Genomic DNA, 24,766 nt, shown 5'->3' with positions numbered 1-24,766 from the left:
CGGTACCCAGTATTCTGTTTTCCTCGACAAATCCTTCATCCCTCAAAGGCATCTTTGTCAACTAAACACTGTAAATGGAACATGATGCTGTGGTCAAAGGACCCAAATCCACAGGAAAATGCATGCTCTGTGGGTGAAGAGAAACCACTATTAACTGGAGGGAACAGCTCCAGTTCTTCCCAGATTTTTTACCTCAACTCAAGAATAAGCTAGAAAGCCAAGGAAGCTAGCTGCTGGCTGTATAATGTTTCCATTTGATTTCCTCTCTCATGAGCTCTGCAGGCACTGGATAAATAAAGGAGGCACAGGTTACATCACTGGCAATTTGGAGCCATCTGGGACTCCCTGGGCTGAGGACCTGGCCCTGCCCAGTTCCCAGGGCAGGCAGCTGGCTTGGGGAGAGGCGCTGGCTTGTTCCTTGGGATAATTTTAACAGGAAATGACGGTGACTTGGTCCAGCATTAGTGGCTTTCCCAATGCCCAACTTTCATCCTTTGAGAATTCACCCCCTTTAATTTGAAGTCCCCTGGGTATTTGTGAGGAAACATCTGAGACTCACTAGTTTGGTCTGAGGAAAAGGCTGTGACTTCCTCCATTTTCAAGACTGTGCTTATGTATATATACTTGTGTGTTTGTGCATGTCTCTAGGCATGCATCTGTGTCCACATGGTATATATGCATGTGTATGTGTGTAGTCCCCTGGGTATTTGTGAGGAAACATCTGAGACTCACTAGTTTGGTCTGAGGAAAAGGCTGTGACTTCCTCCATTTTCAAGACTGTGCTTATGTATATATACTTGTGTGTTTGTGCATGTCTCTAGGCATGCATCTGTGTCCACATGGTATATATGCATGTGTATGTGTGTACATGGTGATCTGGACTCTGAGAACCTGGGGGATCTCAGACTTTTCTATAAAAGGCTCTGGGGAGTCCAAATTAAAGGAAAGCTCCTCGGGGGAGGAGAGTCAGGGAGATTTGGAAAATCGCTGCCATGCTGGATTCCGGTTGAGCTGAATGTAAACAGGCAGAGGTGCGTGGCAGGCCGGGCAAGTGTTGCGCCAGATACTTGCAGAGGCACTAAATTTATCCCAACATGCTGCTTGCTTCCTTCCTCACCCTCTCAAGTAAGAGACACAAGTCCCTGGGGATGCAGGTGACTGTAGAGATCACAGCGCCTTTGTTAATTTGTGGAGTGCTGAGGGACGCTGTTCCCTGGCAGAGACCAGTGCTAGGTCATCCTCCCATCCACCAGCCAGAAAAATCTTCTAGCTCAAGTGCAGCAAACAACAGACCTGGAATCTTGACCTCTAAGTGACCTCACCCATCAGCACCTGCCCAGACCTCAGCAGGCTCCTGGAGGCAGTGAGGCCTCACATGGTAAAGTCAAATCAGCTAGATGTTGAGCCGGAAATCTCCCAGTCAATACTTCCGACTTCCTGAAACCAACCCCACGCACTCCTCTCTTACGTGACTGTCTAGTTATTGGTACGTGGATTTACGTAGGATCATAAGGGTGTTATTTAACAATTTGGGCTTCACCAAATGCCACACACACACACACACACACACACACACACACACACAAATATGCAAGCATACATACATGTATACACACCTCTCTCATAAACGATAGACTAGTGATAATGAGCGTGTTCTCAGAGTTTTCTGGTTCTGTTTTGGGACTGGGGATTTTTGTTGTTTCAGAGACAGGGTCTCCCTAGGTAGCCCTAGGTGGGCTCCACTACCCTCCTGCCTCAGCTTCTCAAGAATTGGGAGGACAGGTGTGTGCCTGTCACCACACCCAACTGTCGTGGGCCTTCTAAAAGCAAAACCCTTTCGCTTCCTCTTCTTCTTTGTCCCTCTGTTTAAATTTTGCACCCATGCCACACCCTAGCAACTCAGGGGGGTTTAGATAAGCAGATCTGTTGGATCAGAGAAGTGCCCAGGGGACAGTGAGGACTAGTGGGCCCTGCCTCTCCCAGGGATCCCCACACTCACTCTGAGAAGTCACAAAAACCTCTGCAAGGGAATGAAGCTGGGCCGAAAATCGGTATCAGTATGAGTGATGCAAAGCCACTGAACTCCTCTCCTCCTGAGGCAGGGGCATACCTCCGGACATGTGTTCCTCCTCCTTCTCGTGGGGTGGGGTTCCCCTTTACTAGTTTGTTCAATTTTGAACCGAGAAGTGTTCACATCATCTCTACACAATAGTCTAGGGGGACCTAGCAGAACTCATAATTATGAATAAAAGTGATTTTTAAAACATATGGTTCATCTGTGAAGCAATTTGCAGTTCACATTTTTTAATAATTTATTTAAATGTATTTCATGTGCATTGGTGGGAATGTGTCAGATCCCCTGGAACTGGAGTTACAGACAGTTGTGAGCTGCCATGTGGGTGCTGGGAATTGAACCTGGGTCCTCTGGAAGAGAGGCCAGTGTTCATAACCACTGAGCCATCTCTCCAGCCCCATCACATTTTTTTTTAAATATACACTATGACCCTTTCTTACCGCAAACCTTTTGAGTAGCTGTCATCATTAATGCCGTATTATAGCTAGGAAGATGGAGACCAGATGGGGGAAATAGAGTAACACGTTGAAGGCCACAGCTGGTCTTGTAGAAACTCTAATAATTATGGCGGACACTTACATGGCAAGCCCTTCTGCAGCTTGGAGGACTGCCCCAAACATTTATATCTGTGAACTCATAAAATCTAGTCACCCTACTTGATGTCATTTTATAGACACTAAGATGTCTAAGTCTAAATACAGCAGGAATGGGGGTGCTCCACTCCCCCTGTAGGAGCACTGAGATTCAGCGGTGTGCTACTGTGTCCAGATTCACATGAGTAGGTCTGGGGATTCGAACTCAGGTTTTGATACTTGTTAGCCAAGCTCTCTGCCCACTGCGCCATCTCCATGACCTCTGTAGAGTTAGCTTTGCTCTGTCTCTCTGGACAGGTCTGTGTTACCCAGACCATGATTCCTGAATTGCCCTGTAATACCAAGCTGTATATTCCTGCAATGCCAAGCCATATTATAATCAAGAGATTGTTTGCTAAAGGAAAGGGGCTTGCAGGATTCAGAGTATAAAGCTGCCAGGATGATAAGGTGTAGCCACTGTCTCCCCTATATGACGCTGGCCTCAATCTATGGCCCCTGTGACCCCTCTGGCCTCCTCCCAACCTGACCTCTTCCATCGGCTGTGTCTGAGAGTAACTTTAATCAGACAGGCAGCCCAGTCTTCCCACATCTACATTTCCCATCATCCTCTCAGGAACCATTTGCCTTAGAGCCAGAGAATGTCCTGGATATGGCCTGGTGGCCAGAGGGGGAAAGTGGGAAGAAGAAACACTTCCTTTCAGAAACCTCAGTCAGCCATACCCAGACCTGTCACCTCACTTTTCTGCCTCCATTTCAGCCAGTGCCAGTGTCAAGGTCTTGGGACCCAGGGCTCGGGAACCATGAAAGAGAAAAAGAAGAGCTGGTGAGGCCCTTTCCTTACACCCACCATGACCCTCGCTCCAGATGCCCCCGAGGATTTGTCTTTTCTGGTTGGAGGTTTTGAAAATTGATTCAACAAACAAATGTGCAGGGTCAAGAGCCACCTTCCACCCCCAGGAAGCTGAGGCCAGCAGGTTTACAGGACAGAAAATGACTCAGAAGGGTGACTCGGGCCACATGGCTTCAGCCCATGTGATACATGGACCCAGGTTCCTGTGAAAACGCCTTAAAGGTCAAGGCCTGGAGTCTCATACATTAGTTCTTGGGGAAGGTCAAATGCGTGCTGCTCTCTGAAGCTGCCTAGCTCTAGGGCCCGACCAAATGACTGATTCCAGAGGCTATAAAACGGTAGGGCTGGGCTGGCAAGATGACTCACTGGGTAAAGGAGCTTGTCTCCAAGTGTGATGATCAGCGTTCAGCTCCAGGACATGTATAGCAGAAAGAGAGAACTGATTCCTGAAAATTGTCCTTGGACATCCACAGGTGTGCTGTGATATGCATCATGTGTGCACACACACACACACACACACACACACACACACACACACACACACACACGGGAAACCCCACAGATCCCCTGAAGGTCAGAATGACTCTGGGTTCCCCAAATCAAAGATCCCTTCAAGCTCATATATCAAGAAAGAAAAAGTTCTCAGCAGGCATCCAAGATGTTCCTGAAATGAAGATCTATGGCCCAAGCTTGCTAAGCTAGAATTCAACATGCTAAAATGAAGTAGGCACCTCTCCCTGAATCCCCAAACATCTGAGCTGAAAAGTTCCAAAAAACTAAAAGATGCCAGGGCCCTGGATCTTCATGATGACAGTTCAGCCCATGAAGAGAAGCTGGGGAACAATGGAGGCTGAGCCCATGTGAACCCCAGGATCCCATCCTCTAGGCCCTGCATTGGGTCTCTTTCAAACAGCATGGTCCAGCACCACAAACTCACAAGAAACCACAGGGTAGAATCCCTGAGCACCACACCTTATCCACCAGGTCTCCAGCGCTGCCTGCCTGTCTTCCCCATCACTGCTCTGACCACTCCCTGGCTCAGCCACACCATCAGGTCCACCACTGGCCAGAGCACCATCCTCCATCACCACACCCTCCCCTGCAGCTCACTGGCAAAAAGAAAGAATACATGTAAGATGAGAGCAAGCCCGGGCTTTTGTTCTGCCTTGGCTCAGCTGACTGTCCGTCCTTGGTCACGCCACTCAGACAGCCCTACAGCCATTAGCAGAGCACGTCCCCACCATCATCTCCCTGAGTGGGAGCAGCACAGCCATTATTACTGGCTATACAGGAGGAACTCTTGAGGGCAGGACTCCTTCTGCTTGCCCATGAGGAACCAGCTCAGACTGGCTTACGCAAGAAAATAATCCATCAGCTTCAGGCTAGCTTGCCGCTCTCTCGCTCTCCCACTCTCCCTCCCTCCCTCCCTCTCTTCTCTCCTCCCCCTCCTCTCCCTCTCACCTCTCCCTTCCACTTCCACTTCCCTCTCTCCTCCCCCTCCTTCCTTTTCTTTTCTTTTTTGTTTTGTTTTGTTTTTCGAGACAGGGTTTCTCTGTGTAGCCCTGGCTGTCCTGAAACTCAGTCTGTAGACCAGGCTGGCCTCGAACTCAAGGCGTGCACCGCCACTGCCTGGCCCTTCCCCCTCTCTTAATGCTGTGCTATGGTTTGCTTTGATTCACAGGTGGGTAGTTTCTCATAAAGTCATATGGTTATCAAAAGCTCCTATATCTTAACTTCACAGCAACTAGATTCAACTGTGACCTGAGCCTCATTGGAGACTGAAATGGTCACATGCTTACCCATGAGCCAATCACTGTAGAAGCCGAAACAGTCACATGCCCATCACTGAACCAATCACTGTGGCCAATAGATAGCAAGGCTTAAGCCTGAGTTACGTGCCTCCCTCACGCTTCACCCAGCCCCAATGATCAAGAATGGGAGAGGGGACAGGCGGTGGTGGCGCACGCCTTTAATCCCAGCACTCGGGAGGCAGAGGCAGGCGGATCTCTGTGAGTTCGAGGCCAGCCTGGTCCACAGAGCAAGATCCAGGACAGGCACCCAAACTACAGAGAAACCCTGTCTTGAAAAAATAAAACATAAAAATAAAAAAAAGAATGGCAGAGGGCTTCTGAGTGTAGTGGCACAAACCTTTAATGCCAACACTTGATAGACAGAGCAGGAAGATCTCTGAGCTCCATACCAGACTAGTCTATACGGCAAGCTCCAGGCCAATCAGGGCTACATAGTGAGACCTTGTCTCAAATAGAGGAAGAAGAAAAGGGAGAAAGTGGAGATTTGGGGAAGTGCTAGCAGCCAAGGGTGAGCCATTTCAAAGCAACAGATGCCCCTGTGGTAATCCTGGGTGAGGCTGAGTCTCAGTGTTTTTAAATCTGTAATGAGCAGAAACCGAAAGAGAAATGGACTCTTTGCCATTCAGGCCAGCCTGGACTGTTGGTGTCCCACATGTGGTAACAGTTAGGACTGAATAACAGGGCTTGGGTCATTAATGAGCGGTCTTAGGAATGCACCGGTCTGACCCCATAAATGGAGCAGCTCAATGGGGCTGTGAAGGTAGACTTTACCCTCTGGCTCAGAATAGACGTTTCCCTGATGGAAACAGATGGTCCAGCTGCCAGGGAAGAGGTTGGTTTGAGGCAGAGGATTAGGACTCAGGAAGTATAGCCAAGGCAGCAATGAAGGGACCAAAGAGGACTTAGGGCCTGCGCAGCCTACCACCGCGTGGGAGGTAAGACCGAAGGCCTGCTCCACAAGGCTGGCTTCATGGGTGTATCATCTGTGCAAGCACACAGGAACCTGCCTCTATTTTACAGGGCCTGGGCTCATTTTAAGGTTCAGCAGTGACCCTCTTGAAAGCCTCGGTAATTTTTATGCAAGGAACTCATTGACTGTTCCTACTTGAACCTGAAAATGCTGTAGCTGTTCCTGCAGCCACATTTTTTAAAAAATCCCGACAGAGCCGGGCGGTGGTGGCTCACGCCTTTAATCCCAGCACTCGGGAGGCAGAGGCAGGCGGATCTCTGTGAGTTCGAGGCCAGCCTGGGCTACCAAGTGAGTTCCAGGAAAGGCGCAAAGCTACACAGAGAAACCCTGTCTCGAAAAACCAAAAAAAAAAAAAAATCAAATCCCGACAGGTCTGCAGCTTCCTCTTTTCAGTGAGTCTGGGCTGCTTCTGAGGGCGTATTTCACTCTGTTGGCCTCACACCACTCAAGACATACCTCGAGTAACTGGGGAAATGGTCCTCTTCTGCTTTGGGTCAAATGGCACAGGAGTGGCCAGCTCTCCTCCTCCCCCGCATAGCTGTGTCAACAGGAGTGTTTCCTGGCGAGGGGACAGGCTAGCTGCAGAATAGGGTCACAGGCAAGTGTGGTGTTGAAGGCAGGTGACAAAAGGGGTTAAACAGGGTAAGTGGCTATGACAGGACCAGGGAAGAAGTCGAGGCCTCTCTGTCTGACTCAAGCATGGCAACAGGCCAGGAACACGCTTTGTTACTGGCTCGTAGAGGATACAGGGGGCTGTTGGAATAGAAGGAGCCCTTATCATTAATATAATCTATGCCATTTGGAAAACGAAAAGGAAGAGTCGCCCATGGCACTGTTGATTCAAACTAAGTATTTTAGGGCCAGGCACGGTCGTGCACCGTGTATAATCCCAGCACTCGGGAGGCAGACGCGGGAGAATTACTGCTGCCAGTTCGAGGCCAACCTGGTCTCTGCAAAGAAAGTTACAAGTTAGTCAGGGCTACACAGTGAGACCATGTCCCCAGGAAATAAATCTATGGGGTTGGAGAAATGACTCAGCTGTTAAGAGCACATCAGGATCTTCCAGAGAATCCAGGTTTGATTTTCAACACCCATGTCAGGTGGGTCACTGCTGCCTGAGTCCAGCTCCAGAGGCTAGAACACTCTCTTCGGGCCTCCATGGGCATTTGTACCGGCACACACATACCCACTCACACATACACACAAATACAATTAAAAATAAAGTACTTCTTTTATTTTTGAAGCAGCGGAAGCTGGAGCTGCAGCTGTGCCTGACTAGGTATGGCTCTCGGCATTACGGCATTTGTGCTTGCTGGGGACATCACAGGAAAGCGAAATGGACAGGGGTGACTTTGAAGGGCTCTTCAGAATTAGGCTTCACCCTGACCGCACTGAAAACCATCATGCTATTGAGGCCAAACCAAGGTTCCCAGCAAGAGGGTTACAGTTTAAAGGGTGGTTTCACGTTCTTAGTTGTTTCTCCTAAGATGGGAACAGATGAGGCTGGGGCCGGGGTGCTCTTTACAACAAAGAGTGAACTAATAATGTGGCTTATAATTTGTATTTGCTGCTTAGGGAAGGGGTGCTCAGAGGAAGGTGGCTTAAATTTGCATGAGTATCATTTCATGCTTTCCGAATTGTCTAAGCACGGAAAACTGAAAGAAGGGAGTCCTGGCTCAGAATCTAGTATATCCACATTCCTGTGTAATCACTGCCTCCTGAAAAAGTGATGGGGGAATCACTTTTTCACATTTTCTTGTTTTGTTTGGTTATTTGTTTTGGGGGGAGGTCTTTCTTTAATGTTTCTATTTATCTCCCTAGTTGATATTGTACTTAGATATTAAATAGCCAAAAATTGAAACCTTTTATTTTCTTGGTTTTTTAAGACAGAATTTCTTTGAGTAGTCTTTCACTGTGGTTCTGTGCTATCCACCATTACATGCATCTACGGGGTCTTGGAAGACATTGCCCAGGAAAAAAGAGAACTCCTTACCCACACTTTTACAGAAAATCAAGCCAGACATCAGATTTCATAGACACCACCTCTGTGGCGTGGTGGAGTCCCCTCCACTTTCCTTCCCCTCTGATCACATCTTACGGCATCTGATGATTAAACACTTCTCTGCCTTGACACTGGTTCACGCAACCCCGTAAAGACAGTGGGGCATTTCTATGAACGGACACCAGGGCTCTGGGAGCTCCCTCCTTTTGCTTTTGTGACTTATTATTAGTAAGCCGAGGCTGTGTGGCCTCTCAGAATGAGTGCATCTTATGAACTTTGCAGCTCCCTCCAATGAGCAGGGAGGCAGTCGGCACCGGCTCACACCAGCGCTGCCACCTACTGCCTCTTTGTCTCAGAAACCCTTTGGAATAGGGGGTCGGAGAGATGGCTCGGCTGGTGTAGTGCTTGCCATGCAGGTCATGAGGACCCGAGTTCAGATCCCCAGCACCTATGCCAGCCAAGCATGGTGGCATGCACCCGTAATCCTAGCACTGGGGAAGTGGAGACAGGAGGATCCCTGGGGCTTGATGTCCAGGTAGTCTTGCTGAAACAGTGAGATCCAGGTTCAGTGAGAGACTCTGCCTTAAAAAATAAGATGGAGTGCAACTGAGGAAGACATTGACCTCCATCTTCCACACAAAAGAGCTTGAGCACTCTTGCGTGTGCACACACACACACATACACACACACACAGTGGGGAAGGGGAGGGGGCAGACCCTCAGCTTCCTAAAGAGAAGGTAACATTCTTTTGGGGAACACCAGCAATGAAAGAAGATGTGACTGTTTGCCAAGGGGCTAGCCAGTAACCATTTCCTGAAATAATGCTCAAGCGCATCTAGCCGTTGGCTCAGGGATTCATTGACAGCAAATACTAAGAGAATGAGAAGCGCTTCCGAGACCTACCAATTCATCGCAATAGGTCACCTAATGCAGGGTCCTCTGGTGACTGTGCTAATTTACATGAGGCAAGGCGGGCCGGTGCAGGGACCCTCAGGTTACCTTACACAAGCACATTCCTGCATGGAAGATAAGCATGTGAGTGTGTGTCAGCATTGGAACTGATAATGTCCCATTCTCCAGCAGGATGCAGGCGTGTGAGTGTCTTACTCTGTAATTTACATAAAGCCTGAGTTAAATCCCTGGTGTGGTGGCATATGCTCATAATCCCAGCACCGAGAAAGCAGAAACAAGCAGATCCCTGGGGCTCACTAGCCAAACAATCTCACCTAATTGGCAAGTTCTAGACCAGTGAAAGGCTTTTCCAAAACAATGTGGAATATGCCTGAGGAAGAGCAGCTAAGGGTGACCTCTGGCCTCCACATACACCCACACGAGAACCCATCCACACACTGCATACACACACACACACTGCATACACACACACACACACACACATACAGACAGACACACACACACACACACACACACACACACACACACACACACACTGCATACACACACATACACATACAGACAGACACACACACACACACACACACACACACACACACACACTGCTAGCAGATGATGATGGGATTACAGGTATCTGGATTTGGGGTACAGAACATAGGTGGATAAAGAGGGAGGGGGGAAGAAGACTCCAAACCTCCTCCTCCAGGCCAGATTGTTGATGCTAAGACTTGTCATACTGAAGAAGTTGACTCCGCTCTGCAGTTTCTGCCCCACGGGGTTCCTGTTGTCTCTTCCACATGTCTGACGTCCCAGAGTCTGCTCTCCCCCGCCTTAGCTCCAAGGCCCTAGCAAGTCACCCTTCCATGAAGCAAGAATGGCAAACCATCACATCAGGAAGGGACATGTGAGGATGAGGTCACAAGGAACTTTGTGTGTTGGAGAAGGGACATTGATGAGCCAAGAGGAGATTGACAGATTGAAAGGCCCTTTTCACAAGCGATGGATCATGGGGTCCACATGAGTGACATCCTTAGCACTCAGACAAAAAGGATACTCTCTGTTTGAGGCTCTCAGGGGGAAGTTAGTCCACACACCACAAGCTGGGACACAGAGGAGAGAAGCCACATCCAGGGACTGGTGAGGACCAGATCAATGGCTGCCAATCCCTCAATCACGTGTAAGGACCAGTCCTTCACAGAGTAGCAATGAATGTATGGGAAATTATGCAAACACAGCAAAAACAGATGTTGGTATAAAAGTACTACTCTTGTTTCTTGGGAACCTGTGTGCAAGTCAGAGGACGACCTTGGATGCCATTTCTCCAGGCTCCATCTACCTTGTTTCCCATGTTTAATGTGTGTGTGCTGTGTGCATGTTTTTGCATGTGTGTGTGGGTGCACATGTATGGGTGTGGGTTAGTGTGTAGGAGTCTGGCATTAGGAATCATTCTCAACCATTATTCACCTTGTTCATTAAGGCAGGGTCTCTCAGTCAAACCCAGAGCTCACCAATATGGTTTGTCTATTAGCCAGCTTGTTCTGGGGAGCCCCTGTCTCCACCCTCTGAATGGAAATCAGAAGCCAGCTGCCACATCCACCTAGTATTAATGTGTGTTTCTGGGGATCCAAACTCTAGTCCTCATTACATATGCACAGACAAGCTCTTTAACTACTGGGCCATCTCCCCAGCTCATCTACCTTTTTCTTTTGAGACAAGGTCTCTCACTAGCCTGGAACTTGCCAAGTAGGCTAAGGCTGGCTGGCCAGGGAGCCTCAGAGATCAGTCTGCCTGACTCTGCCTCCCCAGCAGAAACATAGTAAGCACATGCCACTGCACTTGGCTTTCTGAGTGGGTTCAAACTCAGGTCCTCATAGTTACAAGGCAAGCACCTAGCTAACTATGCAGCATCCATAGCCCCCTTTATTTTGAGACTTGGAGTGCTAAAATGTCCTTTCTTTTATGAAAACATAGCAATAACAGTTTAATAACAACTTTCTTAACCAACCCCCTCTTACCCAACTTATTAGATCAACCAATGCCCTTCAGTTTCTTGGTGAAAGACTGAATCCATGTGGCATGCTATGTGCTCACTATGGGGAGGGTCTTTTCTGGGAGGTCCCTTGCTTTTGCTGTCCCCACAGAGGCACTTGGTTAGCCAAAGTCTGCTGTTCAGGGGCCCACATTTATCTACAGCAGTCATACATGTGAACGATAATGATATCATTGAATGAATTCCTCCATATACTAATCAATGGGAAGTATAAACAGAAAAGATACAGAGGCTGAGAGGACGGCTCAGCGGGTGAAGACATTGGCCACCAAGCCTGAGGACTTGGGTTCAAATGATCCCCAGAGCCCACATGGTAAAAGGAGGGAGCAGACTCTCACAGGCTGTCCCTGGACTTACACACACACACACATACACACACACACACACACACACAGACACACACTCACACACTCACACACACACACACACACACACACACACACACACACACATACACAATTAGTATTTGAAAAGATATTAACCACTGGAAAAGAATGTGAATGAAATAGGACTATTATTTCCACAAAAGTGAAAGTGAATGATTTGAAAAGAATATACATAAAATCTGTATTTTAAAAAAAAAAATACCCCAGGACTGGAGAGATGGCTCAGTGGTTAAGAGCACTGGCTGCTTGTCCAGAAGACCCAGGTTCAATTCCCAGCAACACATGGCGGCTCACAACATCTGAACCACCAGGTCGGAAGGATCTGATGCTTTCTTCTGTCCTCCTCGGGCACCAGACATGCACACGGGGCACACACATACATGCAGGACTCATACATTAAATAAATTTTAAAAGTGCTACCAAATGAAGAATTCATTAGGGTTTAAATATGAAATATACTCACAGGTTTATGAACTGGGGCCAGGGCTGCCAGCTAACAGGCTTTGGGGAAGTGATTAGATCCTGGGGCCTCTGAGCTCATCAACAGACTCAGTCATCCTTTAATGGAGTCCTAATATAATGGCATCATTGGGAGGTGATAAGAAGGAGATGAGGGACCAGTTGGAGGAAGAAAGTCACTGGGGCGGGGGGCCTTAGAGCTGTAACTCACCCCAGCCCCTTCCTGGATTTCCTGGACTCCAGTCTCCTCTGCTTCCTGGCCACTAAGATGCCATCTGCTCTCCTTCACGAGCTTCAAGACCAAGAGCCCCTCCCTCAAGTTGCTCTGCTCAGGCACTGGTCAAGAGATAAGCTAGCACAGAAGGAGGGAGGGGACTGGATATGAACCAGAGGGACAACAGGTTGCTTCATAAGTAGCTAGAGTTCTGCTTCATGTTAAAGAAACTAGAACACAAGACAACACGATGTGCACACAGTTCACACAGGAAAAACATGGGGCCTGCCTCTCAGAGGAGTGAGGGAAAAAAGAAAAGGCCTTAACTCTACATTAAAAATATCAGGAGAGAAGCCAGGCGGTGGTAGCACATGCCTTTAATCCCAGCACTTGGGTGGCAAAGAGAGGCAGGCAGATCTCTGTGAGTTTGAGGCCAGCCTGGTCTACAGAGTGAGTTCTAGGACAGCCAGAGCTGCTACACAGTGTCTCCAATCCTGTCTCAAAAAAAAAAAAAAAAATCAGGAGAGGCTGGAATGATGGCTCAGCAGTTAGGGGCACTGGCTGCTCTTTCAGAGGACCCAAGATCAGTTCCCAGCACCCACATAGTGGCTCGCAACTGCTTATAACTCCAGCTGCAGGGCATCCAACACCCTCTTCTCATCTCTGCAGGTATGTGCACACATATGTGCATACACAGACACATACATACACATAAATAAATAAAAAATAAATCTTTAAAAATTCATCATAACATTATGACAAGCCAAATGTTTTGAGTGAGAATAAAACATTTGAAGAAGCATGTATCTGTTTTATGACTCCCTGATTTAATTAACTTTCAGTGCTTCACTGGACAAAAATGTACATACACACTGGGAAAATGAAAGGACCACTCCATCTGCCCCTCTAAAACCTTAATAGTACATGAAATTAATGGATTCCAGCCATCTGGTCTTTCTAAGCCTCATGTGTCAAATAAGTGCTATTTTTCAAGGTATCAAACTAAGGACTGGAAATAAAGCCTAGTGGTAGAATGCTTGCCTACCATATGCAAGGTCCCAAGTTCAATCCCCAGCACATACATACATACATACATACATACATACATACATACATACATGAAATAAAAATAAAATCCCAAAACAAAGTGTCCAGCCAAAGTGGACTTCAGCATAGCTCCAACCCAAGCTTTATCTTTTTGCTCGTTCATTTGAGGCAAGGTCTCTCTCTGCAGCCCTGGCCAGCCTGGAACTCACTCTATAGACCAGGCTGGCCTGGAACTCACTATGTAGAACCAAGTTCTCCTCAAACTCACAGAGACCACACTTGCCTCAGCCTCCCAAGGTCTGGGATTAAGGATGTACACCACTATGCTTGGCTTCAAGCCAACATTTATCTGAACTTCACATTTTTAACCCCCTCAGATGATTGAAAAAAGAAGAGTTCTGAAGTCAACATGAAGCACACAAGTCCCCAATGGAAACAATCGAACCCTTCCTAAGTTTCAAAATACTTGTTTATTTTATGTGCATGTGTGTGTGCCTGAGTGTATGTATGTACACTTATGCAGGAGCCTACGGAGGTCAGAAGAAGGCATCAAATCCCTGGGAACTGGAGTTACAGGATGTTGTGAGCCTTCCTGTGGGTGCTGGGAACTGACCCCCAGGTCCTCTGCAAGAGCAGCAAATGTTAATAACCACTGGCCATCTACTTCATCTCCTCCCAATTTACATCAAGTGGAATCTTTAAATATTAATAATTCAAAAGCCAAAGGAGGGGAACCCCAGCAACTTTGGACAAGGCTATAAATAAGCAGGTGCTCTGCCAGAACTGAGCACCAGAGCATCCTGGAGCCGATTCTAACACAATGTGTTTTCCTGGAACCCATACAAAGATGGTAAATGCCAACCTCACTCAGACCCCAGAGGCACACCACCCAAATTCCACTGTCTTGCAATGAAGGTGCTGGCCACCCACCCACACATCTCCTGAGCAAAGCTCTTGAGCAGCAGGATGTGCCTAAGACAATAGCTCGATACAAATCTGAGCCGCCTATAAGAGCATTTCCCTTTCCAGCCTCTTGTGCTCATGCTCGCTCTGCCACCACCACCCCCCCGCGCCCCCCACCCCCCCCCCACCCCCGCGCCCCCCACCCCCCCCACCCCCCACCCCACCCCCGTCTCCTACTTCCCCAGCCTCCTCCAAACCCTCGCTTCAGTCTGAACAAATCAAATGGGCAGACACTGACTCCAGCCATCGCAACCCAACTGGCAAAGAATCTAGATGCTTCCATCAGTACCACAGTCAGGAATCTGCTCTGTCAGCTGTGGAATCGGCTGAACCAGTACGTGTGTCAACTACCTTTAGGGACTTTAAAAAAGTCATCAATTCAGATAGCTGGAATTTGGGATCAGAACATCACAACCAGCAATATGTCTTTCTTACAGATGCCTTTTTCAAAACCTGTCTAAGGCAATTAGAAGTTACCAGAGTGTAGGCTGGCCCGATGGCTCAGTGGGTAAAGGCACTTTCTGCCAAACCTGACAACTTGAGTACAAACCCTGGAACCCTTGGAGAGGTGGGAAAAGACAACGGACTGCACAAAACTGTCTTCTGACCTGAATTCACACTGGTGCCATGACACATGTATGATCCCTCCATACGATAATGCACGAAAAAATAGGGACAACTACTACATTTTTAAAGACTGTACTATTTTTAACTATGTATATGTGTGTGAGGGAGAATCTGTGCACATGAGCATAGCGTCCAAGGGAACCAGAAAGTGTAGCTAGAGTTGCAGGTGATTGAAAGCAGCTTGACAAGGGTCCTGGGGACCGAACTTGAGACCTCTAAGAGAATGGGACATGCTCTTAACCATGGAGCCAACTCTACAGCCCCCCAGCAACTTACTATATTTAAAAAAAAGAAAGGAAGGAAGAAAAGCAGTCCTAACAAACTATAAAATTACTAAAATCACTATAGATTTCTCTGTGTGTATGTGTGTGTGTGGTTTTGGGGAGAGGGTAACTTGATCACATAGTTCTCAGGCATGAACTTTGCAGATGTTAACGATGTGTTGTCATGTCAAAAAGAAAGCCAGGCAATGAGAAACTCTCATTTTCAGCCCACAGCCGTTGTCCAGATAGAAGGGGATGCTGTTAGTTAGGTTCTTCCACTCAAGCCAAACTGAGCAAAATCCTAGCCTTCCCTGCCTTCCTCGGTGTGAGTCTTGCTGTTTTTATTCCTTGAGACAAGGTCTCACTGTGTCGCTCAGGCTGGCCTATAACTCACAGAGACTGAGCTGCCTGGGCCCCCGAGTGCTGGGGTTAAAGGAGCGGGCCACCACATCTGGCCTTGTTCCTCATTTGCATCAGAAGTCTCATAGCAATATCGCTCACAAGGATCTGTGATCGTGTAACAGCAAAAACGATGGATTCCTTGCTAAGCAGCATGGACATGTGTCTATGTGCTCTGTTTAGGGCAGGCTGCTTAAAGTAAACCCAAACACAAAAGCACTGTGTGCACACTGGCTAAGGAGGCACCCCAATGTCCTGACGTGGGCCCTGGAGAGAGAACTACAACTCTCTCTCATTTTGCTCAGCTCTGAACCGTCTCATTTAAAGGTCTGCATGTAGGCTCTTCCTGCTCCACAGATCTCAAAACAACCTGGGTCAAAACAGTCCAAATGATCAACTCAAGAATAGTCAAGTCTGGAGCTAGAGAGATGGCTCAGTGGTTAAGAGCACTGGCTGCTCTTGCAGAGGACCAGGGTTCATTTCCCAGCACCCACGTGGAGGCTCAGAACCATGTGAGATTTGATATCAATCACTGTACACACAAGTTTCAAAGACATACGTTCAGGCAAACACTCATACACATAAAATAAAAGTAAATAAAACCTCAAAAAAAAAATAGAATAGTCAAGTTTGGGGTTATCTAGATGCTTTAGCAGGTAAAGTATTTGTTATTCAAGCTTGAAGATCTAAGTTCGATCTCCAAAACCCACACGGTGGAAAGAAAAAACTGATTCCTGCATGTTGTCCTCTGACCACCCTACCTGTGTACCCACCCATACAAATAAATAAATAAATGAATAAATAAATAAATGTAATTTTAAAAATAGGTCAAAATAGGGCTGGGGAGATGGCTCAGGGGTTAAGAGCACTGGCTGCTCTTCCATAGGTTCTGAGTTCAATTCCCAGCAACCACGTGGTGACTCACAACCATCTGTAATGAGATCTGATGCCCTCTTCTGGTGTGCAGGTATACATGCTGATGGAGCACTAATATACATAAATAAATAAATGTTTAAAAATAAAACAAAATAAAAAAATACTCAAGCACTTTGGATTGGACAATTTCCCCAGGATGGATCAGAATAGCTCTTCAGAGTTAAGGAAACCCTTTTTAGAGCAGAATAAAGGATCTCTGTACCAAGGTCACCAAGGTCACTTACCCAGGTCCACTTCTGGTGTCTGCAGCTGTCAGTCATCAGATAACCTCAAGACATGCCAGTAATGACCACAGAATACTTCTAAGGCCTCTGCACTGTTGAGCCTCTCCATGACACTTCACCCTTAGTCCTCACCAAAACTGAGTGAAGTACGACAATATGCCCTTTTCTCCATCACAGGGCTCCATAGCTCCTCACCCCTCCCCAAGTCTTCAAAAGAGAAGGAGGTCTTTCCATAGCAGTTCTGGGAAGTCAGTCTTGAAATCCTGGAGTGTTTGACCAGCTTCCTTCCTAAAATGATGGGCATCAGTGTCCTTGCTTCTAGTTTACCCTGGGGTCTCAAGTATTAACCACCTATGATTATCTTTTATTCACTAAGTCAATCAAAAAAACCTCAAAGAACCCATCGTGCACCAGCCACTAACTAGGAAAAGGGAATGAACAAATTAGACAGTACCATGTAAGGGAGCATATGGAGACAGGGAAAACAAACCCACATATCAATAAATAATCAATGACTCAAAGTAGCCCTGCATGATTTGAATGTGAAATGTCTTTTAGGCTCATGTCTTTGAATACTTGGCTCTCAGCTAGGGGTGGGACTTGAGGCAGGAAGTAGGTAGTTAATGTAGCTGGGAAGTTCTGTCTCAGCTCCCTCTTCCCTCTCCAAACCCTGCCCCTCAGAAAGTCTGCCAAGCAGCGGCTCCTCCCCTAGAGCTCCTCAGGACCCCGCCTACAGGGTATTTAAGCTCCAGTCCATAGACCTGCCACGTGATTTCTCCTTCCCTTGAGATCACCCGGGAATGCTTTGCTCACTAAACCTGGACTTTTAATTTGGCTTGATTTGGCTTATCACATCAGTGGAGAAACCTACTACTAAGGATTTCAAAATACTTATTCATTAAGGTCTAGCTGGAGGAAGTAAGTTACTAGAGGGAGGGATTACTGAGGTAGGGCCTACCTAAAGGAAACGGATCACTGGAGTGAGTGCTGATGTTTCTTAGCCTGGCCCCATCCCCTGCCTTCGCTCTGCTTTCTGACCATAGATACAATATGAGCAACTGCCCCATGACGTCATGCCTTCCCAGCCCTAAGGGGCTATCTCCTCTCAAGCTGTAAGGCCAAACAAGTCATACTTCCCTAAAGTTTCTCTTTGTGGGGTATTTGGCCTCAGCACTGAGAAATAAAACAGGACAGAGAGGAATTGAAGGAGAAGAGCAGGGGCTGCTGCCCGTAGAGGATCAAGACGTGTTGATGAGAGGGAGCTATTTAAAAATCTGCAGGAGGAACATTCCAGAGAGAGGGTAGCAAGTGCCAAGCCCTGAGAAGGGAACCGTATTGCTTCCTTGTTAGCCAGCTTTCCATTGCACTGACAAGATATCTGAGATGGTAACTTTAAGGAGGAAAGAGTTGCCGCGGTTTTAATCCGCAGCTGCCTGACTCCCCGCCTCACACCTGTGGCCAGACAGAACACCCTGACGGGGTACATGCGGCAGAGAAAAGCGACTCACTTCACAGGGGCCAGGAAACAGAAAGAGAGGAGAGGCCAGGGTTCCCACATCCCCTTCAAGGGTAGGCTCCTGGTGGCGTCACTTCCTCCCTCTAGGCCCCGCCCTCTAACAGGTTACACTGACTCCCAGTAGTACCACAGGCTGAGGATCAAGCCTTTAGCACTTGGCCCTTGGGAGACATTTCAGATCCAAACTGTAGCATCTGGTAAGGAAAGAGTAGAGGTTGGTGTGGGGTGGATAGAGCACAATGAAGGCGTAGACAGAGATGGGATTCACGAGACAAGCAGGGAGCTATGGGTTCCAGGGGTGGGGTAGGGTGGGGGTGTCAAAGGCAGAGGAAGAAGCCGTGGAGGTCATAAGGCAGAAGCCACCAGCTCTGAACTTTGAATGGACTACTCTGACTGCTGGGAGGAGAATTAACTTGGGCAAAGAAGGAAAAGAACACCATGAAACCAAGGCTATATTCTGAGGAGAGGATTGCTAGGACCCCAGAATCAAGGCACTAAGCCAAATGTCTATAAATACTCTATTCAGTCATAAGCAGCTGTATGTACACACACATGTATATGCACGTGCCCACACATGCACACAAACCCTCTCCTCCAGTACAAACAGGGGAGGGTGCTGGCAAAGATCCCAGACCCTGAAGCCCATTCCGGGTTGAAATCCACCTCATGTGCTTACTGGCTATAAAACTTGGCACGAAGTCTCTTAGCCTCACTACAGGATGGGTTCCTCACCTGCAGGATGGGATGATGACAGAGCACCCTTAAGAAAGTTCAACGGGGCTGGAGAGATGGCTCAGAGGTTAAGAGCACTGACTGCTCTTCCAGAGGTCCTGAGTTCAACTCCCAGCAACCACATGGTGGCTCACAACCATCAGTAATGAGATCTGGTGCCCTCTTCTGGTCATACATGCTGTATACAAAATAAATAAATAAATCTTTAAAAAAAAAAAAAAAAAAAAAGCCGGGCGGTGGTGGCGCACGCCTTTAATCCCAGCACTCGGGAGGCAGAGCCAGGCGGATCTCTGTGAGTTCGAGGCCAGCCTGGACTACCAAGTGAGTTCCAGGAAAGGCGCAAAGCTACACAGAGAAACCCTGTCTCGAAAAACCAAAAAAAAAAAAAAAAGAAAAAGAAAGTTCAATACTGTACCGTGAAGCATTTAGAGAAGGGGACCTGCCTCGTGACTTCCTGTAGCCCTTGTAACAGTCATCCAGGGGCTTAATTTAAAACAATGCAACGTAGCTGGACGTGGTGGCACATGCCTTGAATCCCTGCACTTGTGAGGCAGAAGCAGGTGGATCTCTGAGTTGGAGGCCAGTCTGTTCTACAGAGTGACTAAAACAGTGTATATAGTGCCAGGACAGTCAGGGTGAAGCAGAGAGACCCCATATCAAACAAACAAACCAACAAACAAACAAAGGTAAATAAATAAATACAAAAAATGAATCTTTATTCTTCTACAATTCTGAAAGCCAGAAGTACACAGTCAATTGCACTCAGCTCAGGCCCGATTCCTCTTGGAGGCCCCACCCAGGCGACAGTCTGATACTTGCCTTCTTTGGCTCCTGGAGATTGCAGCATCCCAGTTCCTGCTGCATCACTTCTGTCCCCACCATGCATTCTCTCTCTCTCTCTCTCTCTCTCTCTCTTTTTTTTTACTTGCTCTATTTCCCCTTAGAGAGACCCTTGTGACCTTATTCTGAGCCTACTTGGATAGTACAGAGTCATCTGGAAATCCTAACTTAAACACACATGCACCTGTCTTTCAATGTATAAGATAATTCACAGATTATGGGCATTAGGATGAAAATGTCTTTGGGGGCCATATGATAAACCATAAATAGAGGTTAATTGCTATAACTACTGTTGTTATTGTTGTTACGACTTACACAGCCTCCCTGAAGCAGCCTCCCTTGCACCTTCCGAGGTATATTGGCTGTAAGAGGGGATGTGGGAAGACACTCAATTTAATGGAGCCCCCTGAGGCCGGATTCCAAGCCCTTAGTAGAGCTAAAGGCCATGAGGGCTGGGTGAACCGAGCTCAAGTCACCCTCTAAGCCTGGTAAGGAAGCAGCCTCAGAGGCAGATGTGTGGGTACACACTCCCAGGCCTTCTTCAGGGACCAAGATCAAAGCAGGGCCACAGGCTAGGGCTTCCTGATGCTGCTGTATTGCGTGGACTCCTCAAGGCTTGTGCTGGGAATGCGGCAGTCAGTGTTGTTGTAAATGGGCTCCTGGCCAAAGGCCACCAAAGACAGAGCTGCATATGAAATCTCCTCCCTGGGAAAAGGAGCCTGGGATACACAGGGTCACAAGGTCAGAAAGGCTGGAGGGGAGCCGTGGCCACCCGATGAGACAAGAAAGCCCTCAGAGGAGGTAGGTCAGGGCTCCGGCTTCCCACCATTCTGTTAGGAACCCCAAATAACCTTCAGTCACAACACAAGAGAGTCCCACCTCTGCCCCAGGAGAAGCACTTCTTACAGGATCCTGAGCCAATTGGGCAGCGGGGCTTTTCCCCGCCCAGTGTTAGGATTACATTAGACAGGCAAAGTCTGCAGGGTTGAGATGTGGTGTGGAAACACTTCTGAAACCTGCTGGATCTGCTCAGGCCCCGCCTTCACCAGCTGTGTCCGCACGGGCACGAAATTTGCCTTCCAAAGGGGGGGGGGCAGTGACAGGCTCCCATCTCTGCAGCCCCATGAAAGACGTACCATAGTGACATATTCCACTTCCTCTTCGTGGGCCTTGCCAGAGGCAGACATGGAGGAGCCCTTGTTCCGAGAGGAGCCGTGGGAGGGTCCGGGCTGCCGAAGGGACAGGTTTGCGTAACAGAGGTCACCCTCCAGAGACTGCTGCAATACCTGGGGTTGGGGACACACGAGGATGTGCAAGTCAAGGAATCAGCCTGTGGAAACAGATTCTACTTTTGCAGAGGAACACATGTCTCTCTGCTTTCTGTGACTCCCCCCCCCAGCTCTTTATGCTCCCCATCCCCAACCCCATTATCTATCTACCCAGGCCTCCTACCCACTGGCTGTTTCCAGGTCCCTCATCCTCCTCACCTCTAACTGTTTCTAGGACCCTCATCCCCCCAGTCCTGCAGGGGCCAGGAGTCTGTCAATACTTTGGTATATGGCTTCTCTGATGCCTTTGGACATAGAGGCTCCCAGGAGGTGGAAAATAAGGGAGGAGGAAGAGAAGCCTTCTGGTCCCTCTTGTCTAGCCTCCAGGACACTTACCTGCTCTGAGTGTGGCCCAGCAGCTAAAAGGAAAAAAAAAATCTGAAATTAGAAAACCTATCCTTGAGACTTTTGAGGTCCTTACATGCAAGGAAGAGACATGGGGTGGGGTGGGGTGGGGCACAAACAAGGCTCTAGCTCAGAGACACGAGATCTGGTTTCGAATTCTGACCCTTTGGGAGGCACACTCTGTGACACTGGTCATCTCTGAGATGAGAGTTCCATTTCTCCACCAGAAAGAGACCTTAACCTGTTTGTTCCTGACTTCACACAACTGTGCCTTGCCAGCTCTCGGCTCTCCTAGAGTTGACATTCTCCCTGCAGGATCCTGGGTTTCCTTTGTAACTTTGCTTATTATTACCATCATTCCTCCATCCCACACATCCTTCAAGGCCACTTCAAGGTCATGCCTATCCTTACTAGTAACTGGACCATGTGGTCTGTCATGGGAGGATCCTTCTGTAGGCTGTGAATGTGTGTTGCTCTTACTGGTTGATAATAAAGCTGTTTGGCCAATGGTGAGGCAGGATAAGGTTCCGCAGAACAATCAAACTGAGGTCTCAGAGGAAGGGGACAGACAGAGTCAGGAGACGCCAGCCAGCCACTGAGGAAAATAATGTAACAAGCCATAAACCACGTGGCAAAGCATAGATAAGAAATATGGGTTAATTTAAGTATAAGAGCTAGTTAGTAATAAGCCTGAGCCACCAGCCAAGCATTTACAATAATATAAGCCTCAAAGTGATTATTTGAAGCGGCTGTGGGACGGGGCAGGACAGAGAAACTCCACCTCTGGTTACACTGGTCCTTCCTCCCATGGCATTTGTCCATCCCCCACCTTCATCTAATACTGAATTCCAGCTCATCTTCAGCCAGGCTCTGAGCCACAGGGTGGCTGGGCCTGCCTCCTGCAGATGCTTGGCTGTGCCTGACCACTAAGCAATCTGCCCCCAGCTAGGATGCCTGAGCTGGGTCAGCATGGAGTGGACAAGGCTTTGGGGCGGAAGTGGGGAAAAGAGAGATTGCTGGATTTTGTAATTTTTTTTTTCTACCCTTGACCTTCCTCCCTATCTACACTCCCACCCCTTGCTCTGGAGACAGAAAGAGAAACAAAGGGTTACCCCTGGTTTTTAATATCAAATGACCTGAGACCTAGGAATAGAGAAAATGTTTAAACTTGGGTCTCAGTCAGTGATTTTGGGAGCACAGGAATGAATAAGAACCAGGGTCTTGGGGTCAGCAAGATGGCTAGGTGAGTAAAGGGACTTGCCATCAAACCTGGCAGCCTAAGTGTAGCTAGAGTTTTCCTGCCTGGCCCACAGTCAGGACAAATCTCTGTCACCCGCCAGTCCCACAGCCGCTCAGACCCGACCAAGTAAACACAGAGACTTATATTGCTTACAAACTGTATGACCGTGGCAGGTTTCTTGCTAACTGTTCTTACAGCTTAAATTAATCCATTTCTATAAATCTATACCTTGCCACATGGCTCGTGGCTTACCGGCATCTTCACACGCTGTTTGTCATCATGGCGGCTGGCAGTGTCTCTCTGACTCAGCCTTCCACTTCCCAGCTTTATTCTCCTTCTTGTCCTGCCTATACTTCCTGCCTGGCCACTGGCCAATCAGTGCTTTATTTATTGACCAATCAGCAACACACTTGACATACTACCATCCCACAGCACCTAAGTTTAATTCTCCGAACCCACATAGTAGAAGGGGAAAACCAACTTCCACAAGTTGTCCTCTGATCTCCACACATGTGCTGTGGTGTGCACATGTGGGTACACGAATGCACACACACACACGCACACACACACACACACACACACACACACACACACATTACACTTGAAAATTTTATTAAGTTTTTAAAAGAACCCAGGCTAGCTAGGCATGGGGGCGCAGGCCTTTAATCCCAGCACTCAGGAGGCAGAGGCAGGTGGATCTCTGTGAGTTTAAGGCCAGCCTGGTCTACAGAGTGAGTTCCAGGACAGCCTGAGCTACATAGTGAGAGCCTGCCTTTGTTTTGTTGTTTTGTGTTTTGAGACAGGGTTTCCCTGGGTAGTCCTGTCCTGGCACTCACTCTGTCCTCTGAGAATGTAAGTCCCCTAGGCTCGGCGTGGGGGTGGGGGCAGGGTGGGGCAGGAGTGGGGGTGGGGGGTGGGGACATCTCAGGTCGCTGGGCGTTCTGAGAAATGTTCTACGACTACTTGAAAATGTGGAAGTGAAGCCAGACAGGAAAGGACTTGGTTGAGGCCAGACCTTGTGATCTGAGAGACCTTGTGATCCCGAGAGAAGGGGCTCTTCTCTGAGAAAGCAGGCCCACCTAGAACAAGTAGGTCAGCCTGAGAAGGGGCTGATGGGAAGGGGAGAAGCAGAAACTAGAGTCACATTGATGCTCCTGGTACCTGGAAACACATACTCACCTGTATGTATGTGTAGAGCACACATGCACCTATACTGTGTGTGTGTGTGTGTGTGTGTGTGTGTGTGTGTGTGTGTGTGTGTGTCTTCCTGCTCCCGTGTGAGCTCGGCACCTCCTTCACAAGCACATTTCCCTACAGGGGGCTGTCCTCCTAAAGTCACTGCTATTTCTGCCACCGTGGCCCAAACTAGGGAAGGAGGCAGATCAGAGGAGCAGGGATGTACACAGCAGACAGCTGACTCCCAATCTTCCCAGTGGAGTTCAAACAACAGACCACCTCCAGCCTTTCAGACGGGCAGCTGCTGGTGGCCCTTCCACCACAGCCTCTCCGAGACTGCTTGGATAGTCCCTGGGACCAGCTCTCCACGGCAGTGCTAGCCATCAGTGGCCCACACCATCCAACCAGCCCCAGCCTCGGGCCAGACACACTCACCTTTCTTCTGCCTCCTCACCATCCTCCAAGCAAAGAGCGAGGCCACCAGCAGGAGAAGCAGCAGTACTGCAGAGATGACTGGGAGGAGCACACTGAGCTCTAAAAAACCACCACCTCCATCACCACCATCACCTCCATCACCACCGTCACCGCCGGGCCTGGAACAGCAGGAGACATGCACCCAGGCCTGTGCCTCCCAGCCACAGGGTGGCAGGGGCAGCCTCAGCACCTTATAGCCTGCAGAACTCTGGATTCCAGTCAGGCACCCTCACTCTGGGTTCCTTCAAAGACTGTGTCTAGAAGCCCAGCAAGAACTGTACAACCAGAGGCTTGAATTAAGCTTCCCAGGCCCTACGCAAGCCCTCGCTACAGAC

The 24,766-nt window shown here is 48.4% G+C and overlaps 2 protein-coding genes across 5 annotated transcripts in view; one reads left to right on the top strand and one right to left on the bottom strand.

Annotated features, from left to right (window-relative positions):
• The window catches only part of Rab37 (RAB37, member RAS oncogene family), a 66,639-nt gene that overhangs the window by 5,584 nt on the left and 36,289 nt on the right, over positions 1-24,766 (top strand). The window lies entirely within an intron of this gene.
• Cd300lf (CD300 molecule like family member f) overlaps positions 19,716-24,766 on the bottom strand; it is a 15,319-nt gene continuing 10,268 nt past the window's right edge. For 2 of the 3 annotated variants that reach the window (XM_052757004.1, XM_052757005.1), the window contains exons 4-7: positions 24,393-24,550; positions 21,533-21,555; positions 21,005-21,154; positions 19,716-20,587 (exon numbers count right to left, since the gene is read on the bottom strand). In XM_052757004.1, coding sequence (XP_052612964.1) covers positions 20,441-20,587; positions 21,005-21,154; positions 21,533-21,555; positions 24,393-24,550 — 478 coding nt within the window. In that variant the 3' untranslated portion in view covers positions 19,716-20,440. The remainder of the gene's footprint in view (positions 20,588-21,004; positions 21,155-21,532; positions 21,556-24,392; positions 24,551-24,766) is intronic. The other variant, XM_052757006.1, reaches the window with a different exon arrangement.

The sequence above is a fragment of the Peromyscus californicus genome, unplaced genomic scaffold (assembly GCF_007827085.1).
Source record: "Peromyscus californicus insignis strain IS unplaced genomic scaffold, ASM782708v3 Scaffold_3__1_contigs__length_106647218, whole genome shotgun sequence".
Lineage (NCBI taxonomy): Eukaryota > Metazoa > Chordata > Mammalia > Rodentia > Cricetidae > Peromyscus > Peromyscus californicus.
The sequence above is the reverse complement of the archived record's forward strand: the minus strand, read 5'-3'. Positions and strand labels throughout refer to the sequence as shown.